At 36.5% G+C, this 19,369-nt stretch overlaps 1 protein-coding gene and 1 long non-coding RNA gene across 2 annotated transcripts; both read right to left on the reverse strand.

Moving 5' to 3' along the window:
- Positions 1 to 7,049: 7,049 nt before the first annotated feature.
- On the reverse strand, positions 7,050 to 14,931 carry LOC146736159 (uncharacterized). Its single transcript, XR_014931007.1, has 2 exons — positions 14,790 to 14,931; positions 7,050 to 7,690 (listed from the first exon to the last, which is right to left on the reverse strand). It is a non-coding gene; the product is annotated as an uncharacterized LOC146736159 (long non-coding RNA).
- Positions 14,932 to 16,035: 1,104 nt separating this feature from the next.
- On the reverse strand, positions 16,036 to 18,717 carry LOC144350272 (uncharacterized). The gene has a single exon (XM_078008527.2). The coding sequence runs from the start codon at positions 18,715 to 18,717 to the stop codon at positions 16,729 to 16,731; it is 1,989 nt and encodes a 662-aa protein (XP_077864653.2). The 3' UTR covers positions 16,036 to 16,728.
- Positions 18,718 to 19,369: the final 652 nt, after the last annotated feature.

Here is a 19,369-nt window from a genome sequence, read left to right on the forward strand (position 1 = left end):
CTGCTTGTCATTCGCCCTCAAGCGTAAACCACAGTGATGCTATTGTTCGAACCGCCAATTACATGTCTTGTTTAATACATTTCATCACATTGATTTCTCATACCCCGCAGCCCAGTGAAATGTTCCATGTCAATTATAATTTCCCTTCAATTGTCACCGTGGTAAATCGTTTGTACAGCCAACATGACTGGCTGATACAGTGGGCGCCTACTCCAACTAAAATCGCCCATACGGGACCCGAAAGCCGATCAAGAACCTGAATGCAGAAAACGCGGTTGTATATTTTCTCGTCATTGAACCAACTTGCATTTTGTAATGAAAATAATTTGTAAACATGTCGGGCAAGCAACCGAAGTAAACATAAAGCCACCACTCGAAAAAACTGTAGGGAACTGGGACTAATTGTGAATGGAAATGTTTGAACTTGCATTCGAATTTTTAGATAGAAAATAAGTCGATGGTCTCCCGTCCCGGAGATTGTGCGTACACACGCACCCGGAAGTTGTTTTACCACGTGTTGTCGTCTGAAAAAATGATAACATTGTTTAATAAGTACCACATTGGTACTTAGTTCCTGTGGTATGGCGTGTTAATTATGTTATATATGAACGTGCGTTTTATCGAAGAAAGGAAGTTCTGACAGAAGGAAGTCCCCTGTCCAGTAACTGTCCCTTCGATTTCTGCGGGTACCACAAATTCCCACTCAAATATTATTTAGGATATGTCGATTGCTTTGAGCTCCCCAGGCCCCGCAATTTAATAAATTATCGCAACGGTTACAAATGTTTAGAAACGATGCAACGTTTTGCGCAATGTTTCCTTCCTTATCGGGACGTGGGTATTTGCCACTATTTTGGTACCGTGTCAATAATGAGCGGCCTAGGAGGTGGCAGTAAAGCCTATTGAATACTACTAATGAGCAAGCGGACAATAACTACTTCGACAATAAAGACCGCCACTAGTAACCAAAAAAACTTACAGCTTATTTGGACATTGGTGGATTGTAAAAGTATCAACGTTTAGCATGAAAATAAAATAAACTAAAGGTGTGTTCCAAATTAAATGTTTCTTGAAAATGGATTTGATGACAAAAATTCTTTAACAGTAAAATTGCACACAAATTATACTTCACCATAGGAATAGTACCAAAATAGTAGCACATATAATTTAGTTGTCGGGAACTGCTATACTTCACTATAGGGATGGTACCAAAATAGTAGCACATATAATTTAGTTGTCGGGAACTGCTATACTTCACTATAGGGATGGCACCAACATAGTCGCACATATAATTTAGTTGTCGGGAACTGTTATACTTCACTAAAGGGATGGTACCAAAATAGTAGCACATATAATTTAGTTGGCGGGAACTGCTATTATACTTTACTACAGGGATGGTACCAAAATAGTGGCAAATATAAATTAGTTGTCGGGAACTTCGGGAACTGTTATACTTCACTATAGGGATGGCACCAAAATAGTAGCACATATATTTTAGTTGGCAGGAACTGCTATACTTCACTTTAGGGATGGTACCAAAATAGTAGCACATATAATTTAGTTGGCAGGAACTGCTACACTTCACTATAGGGATGGTACCAAAATAGTAGCACATATAATTTAGTTGGCAGGAACTGCTATACTTCACTATAGGGATGGTACCAAAATAGTAGCACATATAATTTAGTTGGCAGGAACTGTTATACTTCACTATAGGGATGGTACCAAAATAGTAGCACATATAATTTAGTTGGCAGGAACTGCTACACTTCACTATAGGGATGGTACCAAAATAGTAGCACATATAATTTAGTTGGCAGGAACTGCTATACTTCACTATAGGGATAGTACCAAAATAGTAGCACATATAATTTTGTTGTCGGGACTGTTATACTTCACTATAGGGATGGTACCAAAATAGTAGCACATATAATTTAGTTGGCAGGAACTGCTACACTTCACTATAGGGATGGTACCAAAATAGTAGGACATATAATTTTGTTGTCGGGGACTGCTATACTTCACTATGGGGATGGTACCAAAATAGTAGCACATATAATTTAGTTGGCAGGAACTGCTATACTTTACTATAGGGATGGTACCAAAATAGTAGCACATATAATTTAGTTGGCAGGAACTGCTATACTTTACTATAGGGATAGTACCAAAATAGTAGCACATATAATTTAGTTGGCAGGAACTGCTACACTTCACTATAGGGATGGTACCAAAATAGTAGCACATATAATTTAGTTGGCAGGAACTGCTATACTTCACTATAGGGATGGTACCAAAATAGTAGCACATATAATTTAGTTGGCAGGAACTGCTATACTTTACTATAGGGATGGTACCAAAATAGTAGCACATATAATTTAGTTTGCAGGAACTGCTATACTTTACTATGGGGATGGTACCAAAATAGTAGCACATATAATTTAGTTGTCGGGTACTGCTATACTTTACTATAGGGATGGTACCAAAATAGTAGCACATATAATTTAGTTGGCAGGAACTGCTATACTTTACTATAGGGATGGTACCAAAATAGTAGCACATATAATTTAGTTGGCAGGAACTGCTATACTTTACTATAGGGATGGTACCAAAATAGTAGCACATATAATTTAGTTGTCGGGAACTGCTATACTTTACTATAGGGATGGTACCAAAATTGTAGCACATATAATTTAGTTGGCAGGAACTGCTATACTTTACTATAGGGATGGTACCAAAATAGTAGCACATATAATTTAGTTGTCGGGAACTGCTATACTTCACTATAGGGATGGTACCAAAATAGTAGCACATATAATTTAGTTGGCAGGAACTGCTATACTTCACTATAGGGATGGTACCAAAATAGTAGCACATATAATTTAGTTGTCGGGAACTGCTATACTTCACTATAGGGATGGTACCAAAATAGTGGCACATATAATTTAGTTGTCGGGAACTGCTATACTTTACTATAGGGATGGTACCAAAATAGTAGCACATATAATTTAGTTGTCGGGGACTGCTATACTTTACTATAGGGATAGTACCAAAATAGTATTATTCTGTGGACGGGGTCTGTTATTATTCGATATAGGATTGGAACCAAAATAGTGGCATGTATTATTCTGTTGTCGGTATCTGTTATTATTCGATATAGGAATGGTACAAAATAGTGGCATGTATTATTCTGTTGTCTGTATCTGTTATTATTCGATATAGGATTGGTACAAAAATAGTGGCATGTATTATTCTGTTGTCGGGATCTGTTAACATTCGATATAGGAATGGTACAAAAATAGTGGCATGTATTATTCTGTTGTCGGGATCTGTTATTATTCGATATAGGATTGGTACAAAAATAGTGGCATGCAATATTCTGTTGTCGGGATCTGTTATTATTCGATATAGGAATGGTACAAAAATAGTGGCATGTATTATTCTGTTGTCGGGATCTGTTATTATTCGATATAGGAATGGTACAAAAATAGTGGCATGTATTATTCTGTTGTCGTGAACTGTTATTATTCGATATAGGAATGGTACAAAAATAGTGGCATGTATTATTCTGTTGTCGGGATCTGTTATTATTCGATATAGGAATGGTACAAAAATAGTGGCATGTATTATTCTGTTGTCGTGAACTGTTATTATTCGATATAGGAATGGTACAAAAATAGTGGCATGTATTATTCTGTTGTCGGGATCTGTTATTATTCGATATAGGAATGGTACAAAAATAGTGGCATGTAATATTCTGTTGTCGGGATCTGTTATTATTCGATATAGGAATGGTACAAAAATAGTGGCATGTATTATTCTGTTGTCGGGATCTGTTATTATTCGATATAGGATTGGTACAAAAATAGTGGCATGTAATATTGTGTTGTCGGGATCTGTTATTATTCGATATAGGAATGGTACAAAAATAGTGGCATGTATTATTCTGTTGTCGGGATCTGTTATTATTCGATATAGGAATGGTACAAAAATAGTGGCATGTATTATTCTGTTGTCGGTATCTGTTATTATTCGATATATGATTGGTACAAAAATAGTGGCATGTATTATTCTGTTGTCGGGATCTGCTATTATTTAATATACGATTGGTACGAAAATAGTGGCATGTATTATTCTCTTTCAATATACGAAAGGTTCCAACATAGGAGTGTGCATTCTTTTGTTGTCACATGACCCCTAACAATTTTTAATTCCCTTTGTTAATGTACTGATCATTGCATTATCAGATTCCCGGGGAATTATTCGAAATTTTGCATAGTGAAGCCATACCTACCTTGCCAAAACCAATGTATTGTATGTATGTTCAATGGGTACAAAGTATACCCTGGTGGTGGCTGAACTGCGGGAGTTCAAGCCCATTAGTGACCCTCAAGTAAATCCCAAAATGGGGAAAGGGGCGCAGCTAAATAATTATCTATTCAAAATTACAGGCACATATATGAACATATAAACTGAAAAACGAGATTGGAATGTGAAACACGGCATTGCGCGTTGTGTTGGCCACACTGTTTCTAATCCCTGCCAGGTGGGCTTCAGCTCAATTTCCCACTCTTTATCTCCTCCACTAGCTGGCTAGTTTGTGGGATTTGTCCACCCATGTTTTGTAATATATGCTAATACAGTTGTGTTGTCGCAATGGATGTGAACTGTTTTATTCTATACTTCATCTAGAAAGCAATCTAATGCCCCCCCCCCAACATATTAGGTATGTTTATGTGGAGCTGTGCTTTGCAAGGGAGCCACTCCCCATTCTATTTTCAAGGCGTCCATGACCAGTGTTATAGCCGCAGTTGATGGAGCAATCTGTTATCTCCGTCTTATGTTGGTTAAGTCCATCCACTTGATGGCAGTCAAGCTTTGTGGGGTCCATGATATTTCTCATGTGGCGATCCACACAACTGGAGTGTGTGGACCTGGACGAGCATACCTTTGAGAGCTGATTGAGGCACAAGGCCTCTCATGGATGAAGCCATTTCCAAAAAGCTCAATAATTGTCTGAGCTGTGCGTGCATGCAAAAAGTGTGGCTGCCGGGTCTCTCAACCTGAAACACTCCCAAGAATACATTCCCGGAAATACTAAATGTGGGATATGATTGTTTGAAGGATGTGTGCTAAAATTACTGCTCTTGTATCAACCAGATATTGATAAAATGAATTCACATTGTTGGCCTGCTGTGCAGCCACAAAACTGGCAGTGCCATTAATTTTGGGAAAAAAAACTGTGAGGCTACAATGGGCAAACATTGAACTAATATCTTGAATCAAATGTTTGAGTGATATCAGGAAATCCCCTGATGTACACAGCAGTGTACCTCTGCTGGGGTCACCATCACATAAAATGCTCTGAGAGAATATACTGATTCAGTTGGCTTGGGTCTATATTGTTCTTTATTGTTCACCAAAAATATGGGGGAATAACAGGCACTGCACTGCTGCCATTTGCCAATAATTCTCTCACTTCCTGGAAAATCATGCCTACCATTACTCGTGGCAGAGCCATTGACACTGGTGATGGAGTCAACTGAAGCTTTTTGGCCAACTTGATCTTGTAGCTGTGCTTGACTTCTGAAAGGTCCTACAGGGTCATTGTGGTAGTTTGCTACGGTAACGGAACAATTTAACGTCACAGGAAATAAGGGTTGGGAAACAAAATGAATCCTTTAATTCATACCACTGAAAACACCTGACCCCAACCACATCCACCTCAACAATCATTTCCTTGGTTGATATGTTTGTTCCTGTATTCCCCTCGACCAGACTGTCATTATTGGGCATTCTGACCCTATGAATGAGATTATTGTTCGTGTGTATCTGTCTTCAGTTTATCATATTTAGAACACATATTATATTGGTGCATCTATGCCTAGCATCATTGGTTCTGGCAATATGTTTGACTGCTGCCTCTGTTGAGGCCCTCAAAATGGCAAACTACCTAGGCAGAACTGGGCTAAACTAATTCCTTATATTTGGTCCCATTGAATCAAAATAGTTTTGCAGGCCCCTGTTCAGTGAATATCCTTTTACCATAAATACAACATTCTGGGTGATGTTAGCCATGTAAAAAAAGGGACACGTTACGATCAGCAAATTCTTGTATTGTCCATTGAGTGCCAGCTTAAAGCCAGAGACTGCAGCAAGCACTTGGTAAATCAGAAAAATGCAACTTATGTGGAAATTAAAATTTATTTAACATGGTGCCCAAGGTTAGACATTCTTCCTTGCAAAAGAATGGTACATCTGGGCCCACCAACAGTACTGGATCATATGATACAGGGTCCCCTTTACAATCTGGTTTGTCACCAGAAATACAGTACTGATGTTCCCACTTGTAATCAAATGGTGCTTTGGCGTGGTGTGGAATTTGCAACCCTACCTAATATCCCTGCCCTCTGCTCGACGAATGAATCAACAGCAGGTGGCAGTGGTATAACAGTGGATCTACACTGAGGTTATTGTACCATCTCAGTCACCTCATATACTTATCTATCCCAAGAATTTTTCTATTTGGGCTACATTTTTTGAGTAGACTTGACTCATCAGAAAATATAGAACTAAACTAAAGGGCACTGGACCCCCACACATGATCAATTTTATTGTCATATTGGATGATCCCATGTTTAAACCAAATTTGAAAGAATCCCATACACACGACCAAGATCTGGTTCCAGGACAATGTATATATCGGTATATACATATTGATATATACCGGTATATCACAAGATGTTTGATGCATGTGTACAGTTAGAATGTTAGCAGTCCTGGCATGTTAACGATGCAGCTGGAGATGTACGCTTGTACACACACACAAAGATCAATCCCAATCAGTTCCCATTTTTGAACAAAACAATGTGACATAACAACCCACTATGTATGATGCTCATATCAAGTTTGTTGTGATCTGCCTTTACACTGCTGGGAAATTAGTGTGACCATGCCAACCACAATTAGTGTACACCATGAACCTAGGTCAAACTGTAAGCCCCTAATTTGTGCTACACATGAACAGTTGTTTTTAAATTATTAGACATAAATCATAGAGATCAAAGCTTTATGCTTCAATCAAGTTTAAATTTTTAAAGCAAACATTTTGTAGAATATAAACACAACACAATGTGGTATTGCAAGAAGCAGAAATAATATATTTTTGTCTTGTAGTTGTACAAACTATATTATTTGCCCAATTGAAGAATCTAACACTGCAATTTCAAATATTATAGAATTTTCCATAGTACTGAGCAATTTAATATATAGCATGTTTGAAAATAAACAATGCACCATCTTACTTATCATCTCACTCATTTGGAAAATATTGAGAGTTCAAATATTATAATTGTTGACAATATGCATAATGCTGACATGATCACATGCTTTACTACAAAGTGACCAACACTGACAAGGGTCCAGAAGAGAAACATTATTTCTAAATTAAGTATAAATTTATAATCACACTTTAATTCTTGTTGTTATACTGTATGGTACCTTTGTAATACAGTTTTATAATATTTTTGTTATTATCATTATAACAAAATACACCATAGAGTCACAAAATAATCAGAAAACTGAAAAAGTGGTATACAAATACAATTACTAAAAAGTCATAAATCATTGTTACAGGTACTGAAGCCATTGATACCATATTCTTTCATTTCTCTGTATAGTATTTCCAAGTTTCCTACAATAATAAAAAAAAAATTGTTAAAATATCTATCAAAATACAAAGCTTGTATGTTATGCTAATTTATCCCAGTACAGGGCCTAAGGGTTATCGGTAACAAGTCTTCCATTAGTAGTTAGTGTAGTGAGTCAGGTCAGGGAATTAATATTAATACCGGTAGTACCCAGTCCTAATTATAGGTAACAAATGACTCATTGGTCATTTGTGCAGTGAGTTAGATCAGGTTCTCTGGGATTAATAAAACCCAGTCCTCATTAACAAATGCCAGAACAGAGCCCAAGGGATTAATAATACCCAGTATTAGTATAAGTAACAAAAGTCTGATTTGTACATGAAGTTAGTGCAGTGAGTCAGGTTAGGTTCCCTGGGTATAATAATGTCCAGTCCTAGATATAGGTAACAAAAGTCCCATTGCTAGTTAATGCAGTGAGTTAGGTCAGGTTCCCTGGGTATAATAATGCCTAGTCCTAGATATAGGTAACAAAAGTCCCATTGCTAGTTAGTGCAGTGAGTTAGGTCAGGTTCCCTGTGTATAATAATGCCTAGTCCTAGATATAGGTAACGAAAGTCCCATTGCTAGTTAATGCAGTGAGTTAGGTCAGGTTCCCTGGGTATAATAATGCCTAGTCCTAGATATAGGTAACGAAAGTCCCATTGCTAGTTAATGCAGTGAGTTAGGTCAGGTTCCCTGGGTATAATAATGCCTAGTCCTAGATATAGGTAACGAAAGTCCCATTGCTAGTTAATGCAGTGAGTTAGGTCAGATTCCCTGGGTATAATAATGCCCAGTCCTAGATATAGGTAACAAAAGTTCCATTGCTAGTTAGTACAGTGAGTTAGGTCAGGTCCTCTGGGATTAATAATACCCAGTATTAGTTATAAGTAACAAAAGTTTCATTGCTAGTTAGTGCAGTGACTTAGGTCAGGTTCTCTGGGAATAATAATACCCAGTCCTGGTTATAGATAACAAATGACCCATTGGTAGTTAGTGCACTGAGTCAAGTCAGGTCCTCTGAAACTAATATACCCAGTTCTAGTTATGTGTCCCATTGGTCATCAGTGCAATGATTATGGCCATGGCCTCAGGATTAATACATGTAAAACCCAGTTCTAGTTATAGATAACAAATGTCTCATTGCTTGTTAGTGTAGTGATTCAGGTCAGGGCCTCAGGATTAAAAAAAATCAGTCCAAGTTCAGTGTTCTCCCCAGACCCCAAGTCAAACACTGTATCTAATTTGCATAATTTTCCCATTGAATATTGTGATACAATAACTGTGTTAGTATAAAATTAGTTAAAATCTATCTACAATTAATTAAAGACGAGACAGTCTGATATTTTATATCATTTTACTCCATTGTCTTTTATGTATTTATCAAGTCAAATAAAGTTTGAAATAGAACAGCAAAACAAGCAGCCTATCGGCTGAGATAGCTCCGCTGTTAGCAAGGCACATTTCAATTAAAGAACTGAGGATATCATATAAGAAAATGAACAATATGTATGGTATGTATAGCAATCGGACTTGCTGTTTCAACAAGAATTCAAAAATATCACTTTTTACTAAAAATGACAAAAATATTCATCAAAATTAGATAATTGAAGATATCATCATGAAATGAACAAATCTGAGGGAGGTTTACCTGAGGTACATATATGTATAGTATCAAAGCAATCAGACTTGCGGTTTTTAACAAGAAGTCGAAAATATCACCTTTTATCAAAAATTACAAAAATATTGACTAAAATTAGAAAATTAAAGATATCATCACAAAATGAACAAATCTGAGAGAGATCCATATGTAGTACTTATATATATATATAATAGCAAAGCAATCAGACTTGCTGTTTTCAACAAGAAGTCGAAAATATCACTTTTTACCAAAAACTACAAAAATATTCATCAAAACTAGAGAATTAAAGATATCATCACAAAATGAACAAATCTGAGAGAGGTCCAGGTGTAGTACCTATATATGTAATATCAAAGCAATTGGACTTGCGGTTTTTAACAAGAAGTTGAAAATATCACTTTTTACCAAAAATGACAAAAATATTTACATGTACCAAAATTAGAGAATTGAAGATATCATTACAAAATGAACAAATCTGAGAGAGGTCCACATGTAGTACTTATATATATATACATGTAATAGCAAAGCAATCAGACTTGCTGTTTTCAACAAGAAGTCGAAAATATCACTTTTTACCAAAAACTACAAAAATATTCATCAAAACTAGAGAATTAAAGATATCATCACAAAATGAACAAATCTGAGAGAGGTCCAGGTGTATTACCTATATATGTAATATCAAAGCAATTGGACTTGCGGTTTTAAACAAGAAGTCGAAAATATCACTTTTTACCAAAAATATTCACCAAAATTAGAGAATTTAAGATATCATTATGAAATGAACAAATCTGAGAGAGATCCACATATAGTACCTATATATGTAATATCAAAGCAATCGGAATAGCGGTTTTTAACAAGAAGTCGAAAATATCACTTTTTACCAAAAATAACAAAAAAATTCACCAAAATTAGAGAATTTTAGGTTTTGACAGTCTGCTATGCACCATTCCACTAATGCCTAGCTGTGTCGACTTTGTCGACAGCGGAGCTAAAAAGCAATAGAAATAGTTAATATGTTATAGCCAGTCAGTAAATATATTGTTATCCATGGAGATAACTGTTTATCATTATTTCGTGTCAAGTACAGTCAGTTTTAGTGCCCATGTCACTGTCGGTTTCAAAATAGGATGAAAATAATAAATCAATAATGACAAAATTTCAAACTAAAGTCAACGATTTTTCATTGATCTATACCTTATGTGTAATGCTATGATTACCCTAACTTTGTCCGCTAAACCGTAACATTCTTGCATTGAACAAATTTAGAATGTTTTGTTAATTAAAATCAGGGTTTTTTCTTGAAAAAAACTGCAAGAGGGAGCACTGCAATTCAGCGGCACCACCAAGTAGGGGAGATGGGGTTTTCCCTATCAGGGTGTGGAGCATTCTCTGGCTTCCTTTGGGCCAAAATTTCTGTCAGACAGGTCAAAGTTGAAGACTGAAGCCACTTGTGATGCCTTGTCATTCAGAATTTTGTGGTTGCCAGAAAATCTGCCCCCGAGGGTAAGGGGCACATGGCCATGGCATGAGGGCGATGCACCCCTGTTTCTTGTTTAAAAAAATTCCTGAAAATGATTCATTGGCGATTGATTATCTTAGAACCACTAATAAACAGACTGGCAATCCAGGTATTTCTTTTGATCTAACGTGTGTCTCGAGTTAATGTTTTAATCTTAGAAAGAACTGGGGATGATAAAAAAAAATGTCCACAAAGTCATGTGATAACATACGACTTTGTGAGGAACTATGGTGTTTCAACAGGAAGTGATGCAAAAGGTCAGACCGAAGTTTCATATTTTATCTTACATTTTGCCCTGATGTATCATATTTTTCAAGAGTTTTTTAATACATGATCAGCGAAATACAGTAACATAATACCAGCTCTGTTGTAGACATGGCGACGTCAACTATCCTAGAAAAATCGACTAACTATCAGAAAAAATATTATGGTAAAAGTCGTTCATTTTTCTTTATTATACATTCAAGAACATTACTATAAAGATGGTTTATACATTCAAATAATCATTACTTTCCTAAAATATGGTCAATTTTGGCTACAAAATATATTATTTGGCAAATCAACTTAAAACTCAACTCGCCATTCGGCAAAATTTGGCAAAGCATGAGCCACCAGCGTAGCCGAGACACACAACCATTGGGCAGATGGACACCTCCAAACAACAGTGTTGACAGTCATTTTTTTTTCTTTGCCGACGCCTGCAGTTGAATAATTTTTGCTTCGATTTATGTACAGTTTTATTTTTAATGGGACCTAATTTCACTTGTTTTTTTTTTGAATTAAAGTACAAACTGCAAATAATAGCAGTGTACCAAATCAGTATATTTTTCGGACATATGCAGCATTTGTGATTTGTGAGACTTGTTTTGTCACATTGTTGCTGTTACGTGCAATGGGCAAATTATTAATATTCTAGTATTTGATTTGGATTTAGAGGGACCACACCCTTGAAAGAACATCTCACAGGGTCACATCACTGTACCATTACGCTTTAGAGGTGTGGAGAGAACACTGTTGTTATACATGTAGGTAAAAATGTCCAATTTGTTGTTAGTGCAGTGAGTCAGGTTAGGTTCTAGGGGAATAATAATACCTTATTATTAGTTTTATAGTTAGTGCAGTGAGTCGGGTCAGGTCGTCTTCGATTACCAGGTAATAATACCTAGTCCTACCGGTCACTGGTAGTATACCGTAGTGGTTGTCGCATCAGACTCATGATTTGTAGACCCAAGTTCAAATCCTACTAAGGCTGAACACAGAAAGCCCAATTCCACTGGCCAAGATTTATTCACTAACGAATGCGACTTTGGGGGAACTTTGATTAAGGTCGGATAGCGCATTAAATTGCCATTTGATAGGAAAATGGCCGCACAGCCCTGTCATGTAGTCCCAAACTTGAATATGACTTCTGTGGCAAAAATGCACTATGTGTCAGCACTTGCAATTTGCACATAAAAAAAAGTCAGGAGAGACAACAGTGACATTCAATGTCCGGAACTGTTGCCTGGCACAAAAAAATTATTAAAAATAATAATAATACCTAGTCCTAATTATGAGTAACAAATATCTTATGGGTTGTTAGTGCAGTGAGTCAGGTTAGGTTCTGAGGTAATAATTATACCTTATTATTTTTTTCATAGTTAAGACAGTGATTCATAATATCCAGTTTTAGTTATACATGTACATGTATAGGGAAGAAATGTGTTATATACATGTATAGGGAAGAACTGTGTTAACTCCATATTTGATTTTGCAAAAAGTTGTGAGATAGAAAATTGAACTGTAGATGGCATTTGGGGGGCTCACATCTTTTCCATAGAGCCCTCCGTTAAAATAAGCTTTTTACCTCTCCTGTTTTCAAGCAACGTGCAAGTTATTTTTAAAAATTTTATGGTTATATTGTTCAGTTCAATTTTCAATCCCACAATTCTTTGCAAAATCCAATATTGAGTTAACACATTTCTTCCCTATAGGAAGCCATTATCCCATTGATCATTAGTGCAGTGAGTCAGGACAACATTGTTAGATACAAATAGATTGAATGGTAAACTTTTGATTTTCAAAGGATTTTTTTTAGTAATATTATTTATTCACTTATGGAACATGTATAAATGATTGTTTAAACATTCATCTATCACAGCAAGTATTTGGAAATGAAATTAAGAAAGCATTTCTGTGAATTCATGGCGTCCCAAAATTCAGTAGGAATTCCAAGTGGTTACTCACATTCTGGAGCTACATTTATATCCACAATGCAGCAATAATAAAGATGGTTTTTGTATTGTAAAACTTACTAAACAAATTAAAATGTAATACAAAGATTGAAATAACCATGTAATAATTGTATGTCTTTTCTAAATGACTATAGTATTGCCTAGGCTGTTTTATAGCTGTGGAATCATAGCCCTATGTTGCCGACCGCATTATTTACGTGACTGACTCTGGCCGGCCCATAGGGCTATGGGGCCTTGTGCGACTGAATACCGGTTAAAATCCACATGCCAAATTTGGTCGTCGCGAAAATCACATTTTAAGACCTTCGAAAGTACTCACTATGTTTATTTACTTCCAAACAATGACCAGAACCTATTTGCGCTGTGAAATGATGACGGTGGTCATAAAAAATTGACTTTATTTACCGTACACCGAGTCGCAGGAAAATAACAAGACGAAAGACGCCATTTTGTATTCCAGAGTTTATAGCAAATTACGCGAGACCTATAATTTTGTACCACGTGACCGAAATCAGTAGATAAATTGCGTTTATGCAACTAGTTTCTATTATTAAACAAAAATCATACAATTATAAATACTGTATGTGATTGCTTTCTTGGAACAATTAGAATAACGGGAAGAGTGAGTTTTATTCTTCCACCACTGTATCACATGACCGCCAAACGAGATTACATTTATTCTGTGCTCGGGAGTGTGGGATGTCAATGGCTGCCGTTTTCTCGTAATTTGCTTGGTTTCTGCGGTAATTGTAAAATATCACAAATTATTGCTTATTTATAAACACAAATTGCAAACAAAAGTTTGTATGTTATTCATCCAGCAATCAATTCACAATAAAGGTACGTCACACCATAGTAATCGAAAGCAAAAGCGATTTAATTTACGTATGCCAGATTTCTGTTATTAAACTGTGATAGATCCCGTAGCTCTATGTTCGACGTACAACTACAAAATTAAAAAAAAAGACGTCGAAATAAAATTGTTAGGGCAAAATTCGATTGTAGGTCGCACCAAAGAGCTACGGAACCGCAGCTAGCTGTTTTATTGACTATTGACACACCTTTGTCATTTACGCAAGTGTATATTATACAAATTGTTCTATCTCGTCATGTTATAGAGAAAAAATATGATAAAATAAGAAAGTGACTGACATGTTTTATACAAGAATATCATTCAGGTTATAGGTATAAATTACTAATATCAAGACCTCATTAATTACTTAAATCTTGCGTATTAAAACATTTTAATTTCAAGAAAATAAATAGCTGCTAAAATATAAAAATTTCCAGAATGGATGCTACAACTTGACAACACCAGCGAATTCTGTCATCATATACGGAATATTTTACAGAAATGCATCTCAATTGGAAGAAACACAAAACGGAAAAATAGCATATCGCTCGGTGGCTCTGTTGTTGTCCGCCTGCTCAACGTCCGCATATAGATTATTTAAATTCAAGCTGGACATGTACATGAAGTTTAAACTATCACTTTCTGGATCAGATGAACTATATACATGTCTATAAATTACTGTTTTGAGAAATCGATGCACATTCGAAATTGGAATTGAACACAACATGATGATGATGATAGAATCAAATGGACGACTCGAGACGCCGCAGCAGTCTGAGCAGGCACACTAAACAAGTCATAGTGCGATAGCTAGCTAGTAAATATCAATATTAGTATTGAATCGTCATATACTTACCTAGCAGCTTCGCCGAACAGTTTCGATGCACTAACACCATTTCAATCGGCGACGGATATGCTATGCAATTGATTTTTAAAAGTACGACAGTTGAATTGAGCTCCGCGATATGGCTGTTAGTACAGCCGATTGTAATACCCCCTAAGTTAGCGTCACTGTGTCTGCGTCAAAAAGATGACAATTCGGTCTGAAAAGATGCGCAAGTAAAGAAAACTTAAATTAAACATAACAAATTACTCCAAATTATACACAAACTGTCCAGAATTATTCAGAATTATGAGATTTATTGACTTGTGAAGAAAAATAATAACAAAGAGCAAGAGAACGTTGGTTTTAATTTTCGCGGGTACCAAAATAGTGGCAAATACCAAAATAGTGGCTTAACAGACGTGTATAAATCAAAACTATTTGCACGCAGATCAATGTGAGTAAACGATGCCTCGAAACCTGAATGGAAGTATAGCATTTCTTGAACTGTTAATTTATTTAGCGGAGGAGTTAATACATGTATTTTTGAACATTTCCTGTTACAGTTTGTAGGCCCGGGGATTACATGGTCCCGCCGTCATTAGATTGTCATCGTATATTGTCATATGAATCAAAAACACCGATGTCTTGGAGGCTGACTTTCAATAGATCACAGATTGGGGCTCAGTTTCTAGTTTCTTTCTATTGTATGTATTATAAATTCTAATTGATCTTTTAATTTGAGTGGGATTATAAGACAAAATATTAATACCACTTGAACAGATTTTTTGTTACTTAGGGACTCTGACTCGGTTCCTTTATTCGTATTATTATGACAGTAAATTGGAATGATATGAAAGTGCACGTGTTGCATGTAATATTGAGGTTTTAACGGTTAAAGATTGTCCAAGAGATTGAATGGAGAACTTGTTGCGATCTGTTGAAATATTCCCATTAACATACCATTTATATTCATATTTATATGGACAATGCAATACGCACATTCACGTCTCAGTGTTTGCAAATGCAAAAAGTCGTGTTTCGACCAATCGACAAATTATTGACCTTTGATCCTTTCGAAAAGAAAAACTATTTTCTTGCGACGTAGTTTTCGACAAAGGTCATTAAGACGTCCGCCCGCTGGATACGTACGCGTACAACGTGTGACATTTTAATAATAGGATGATTGTATGACTTGTATCAATATAAATGTGGTTGCCGTTAGCAACTAAGTTAATTTGAATATAACACATTCAGATTATGAAGCCACAGATAACAATTTTAGTCACTATCTTTTATTCACTGGGTTATAATTTTGCATTCATGACACAGGAGTTCGATTAGTGTGTTTGAAACATGGCAGAATTATAAATAAATCTCAAACATATATTCTTCGCCCATAATCCCGAAGCTACATGCATATGATGCGATTTGCGTCGATGGGTGCGCACTTTACTACTACAGACAAGTTTCAATTGATTGCACAGCGTAAAACCTACAAAATAATATTCATGAGTACTCTAAAGTAGAAATAATTGCTTGTATCTTCTAGTCTATTTTTTAAGTTGTTGTTTTAATGTTCAGTGTCTGTATAAATATACTTGTTTTTCCTTCGAATATTTGCGGAAACATCTGGAGTAAATGGAATTTTATATTTCCGCATGATTATATGGTTTTGAATAGATAAGACATATCCTCGTCTGTGGTTTCAAAGTGTTAAGCTATATAATTCACGATTTTACGTTGACTATTTGTAGCTGATTTTATAAGTTACATTGGTTTGGTTTCCAGATTATATACATTTAACTCATTGCATGTAAGAATTCAATTACAAGTTTGTTTGTTTTTTGTTTGTTTTTTCAATTACAAGTTTATATATTAACTAAAACAAGACATCCGTGTATCTTAAACTCGACTGATGTCGTATTGTTGAGCAATAAAGGAATTGAGAATAGGGATGGATACTGTACATTTAACAGCTTCCAAGTTCTGCGTATGTCACTTTCTCTGCATCTTGCAATCGCCTGTCCGAGCCGTCACGCTTCACTGTCCCGCAGAGTTGGTGATCAAGCTCAGCATACATCAGTCCCTCAACGTTAGCCGTGGAATTTTCTTCCTCAAACTTCGAGATGTCTTCTTCGCTCTTGCATACTAACGAAGCTGCCCGTGGCGGTAAATTCTGGTACATGGGCTCCTTGTTATTGTCACGTGTCTTGGATGTGTTGACTCTTGCTTTATTTACCTGAGCATAAATAACTTCAACGGGGTCTTTCGCTGCAATGTTCTCTTTACATCTCATTTGTAGCTCGGTTTTTAATGTAGGTGGAAGTCTCATCTGTGCAGAGGTTGTTTGCTGGTTGTGGATGATAGGTTCATACTGATGCGGTGATGTGGTTGTTTTCAATCTACACTCTTCATAACTAGAATCTATTCCCGCCGCGGATAGTTCGTTCATTTCATGTGATGTGTCTTCCGATTTGTGGTTTCCGATTTTACTATCATGACGACAAGTACGCCACAGAAATACGCTTAGAAGAATGATGCAGATTACGAGAAGCCCAACAGCGCTGTAAATAATGATATGCAGAACAGGGAATGACTTCGTAAATACAGGGAGTTTGTACGTTGATGTGTGCGATAACGAGATAACTGTCGTAGAGATATTTGTTCTTGGAGTCTGCAGAATAGTTTGTAATCCACTTATTTTAATGTTTGCGGTTACTGACCCAACTTTGTAACAGTTTCTTGCCCTACATGTCACGCCCATGCCATTGTTTGTTTCTGTCACATTGTTTACTGTGAACAGATGGTTGTTGTTATTCATGTTTGGTTGTGCTGCGATTCGTCCATTGACAATCCAAGTATATTCAGTTATTTCTGGGTTTGCACGGGCTGAGCAATTAAACGTGACAGATTCACCTGGGAGCAGCTCAGGATATTGAGGGGTAATCGACATTATTGGCGAAAAGTGGACATTTATAGGTCCAACGGTACATCTCATGTCGTTTAAGTAGGTGAAACTTCGCACCATGCAAATTATAGTTGCGCCATCGTCGCTTGCAGTCAGTGTCCACATGTTCTGGATATTTGGACTATCGGAATGTGGCTGTGACCCATTAACGGTTGTGTTATTCTTCCACCATAATAGCTGAACATGTCCAGTGTCACTGGATCCAGTTAATAAACAGTTAGTAGTGAGTTTATCACCTTCTGAATAAAAAGGCAAGAGCTCTGGATGACACTCCAATGAATTAACTTTTAAATTTGCTTTCGTTGATGTTAAAATAACGTCCCCTCTCCAAGTTACCTCACAGTAATATTTACCTGCATCTGAAAGCTTTGTATTTCTAATCTCGAGTTTAAAGATGTAACCATCATCACCTATAACTGAGTACCGTGAAACGTCAGCTTGATTGTCTAAATTATGGAGCATTGTGTAATTTTCTGACAATTGTTCGACATGGCTATTCCGTATTCGTAACCAGTTCACAGTGAATACTGACTCACCTGAATCATCGAGACTACACTCCAGTAATGTAGTGTGTTCTTCAATAGTCTTACTGTTTATTGGTTGGTTAGCGAATGCAGGGAATTCGATTACGTTGAGCGTAGCATCTCTGTTATCAACCACATAACCATAAGTATCGTATAGAGCACATTCATACTTTCCTGCATCAGTGTTGTTAACCCGGTAGATCTCAAGACCACATTGCGTGTCTGTTCGTATGAAGTGGTGTTTACTGTCTTCATACACATAGGCACCGTCATGCAACCAGTAAATCCAATAATCTCCACGGCGGTTCTTGGGCAGCAACTGTACATTAACGCGACATTCAAACGTAACATCTCTGCCTTCGATTGTTTCTGTATCCCTTGGTGGTTTTACTATTTTGGCTCCATTGATAACGTAAACCCGTGTACTGAATATCAATACAAGTAGTGGTACAAACCTGAACACCATTGTCGTTGACATCAATATCCTAGCTCGTCAGGTCTTAGTAATGAAAGAGCGGTCACAGGATGTACACTTACTAGAGAATCAACCCTCATTACCGCTGATACCGTATCATATTAACATTTATGTATCATATGCATTCGGGAAATATACTGACTTATAGTAAAATATAATTCATTATCATACATGCAAATGTGTTATCCACAGATTTCTATCGTTATAAATGCGAAAATATCTCGTTTCTACAGTGTTTCAAATATCAGTCATGTGATTGGTGTTATTTTATATTTTCAATCTGCGGTCGGCACTACTTTTACGATTGTCACGAAAACAGAACACCTGCTGGGCAGTGTTAATAAACCTCCCAAATTCGGGCAGTCTCACTCACGTACGAGCAGCAATGTACCTCGCGAGACTTATAGTGTCGACAGCATGGGTCCGATGGAAGTCTCTGCTTTCCCTCCTTCAGATTTCACCGCTATTCTCAACACATCTGTACCATAATCATATGATATCAAATCACTATTCCCTGAGTTGACAAATGATGGCGGGACATTTGATGTCATTATCTCTATCATTTTCAACCCAATCAAAAATCTTGTGCGTGTACGTCATTATGTTATTTGTGACTCTTCTACTCATACGCTTCATGAATAAA

This window comes from Saccoglossus kowalevskii, chromosome 11 (genome assembly GCF_978046115.1).
Source record: "Saccoglossus kowalevskii chromosome 11, keSacKowa6.1, whole genome shotgun sequence".
Taxonomy (NCBI): Eukaryota; Metazoa; Hemichordata; class Enteropneusta; family Harrimaniidae; genus Saccoglossus; species Saccoglossus kowalevskii.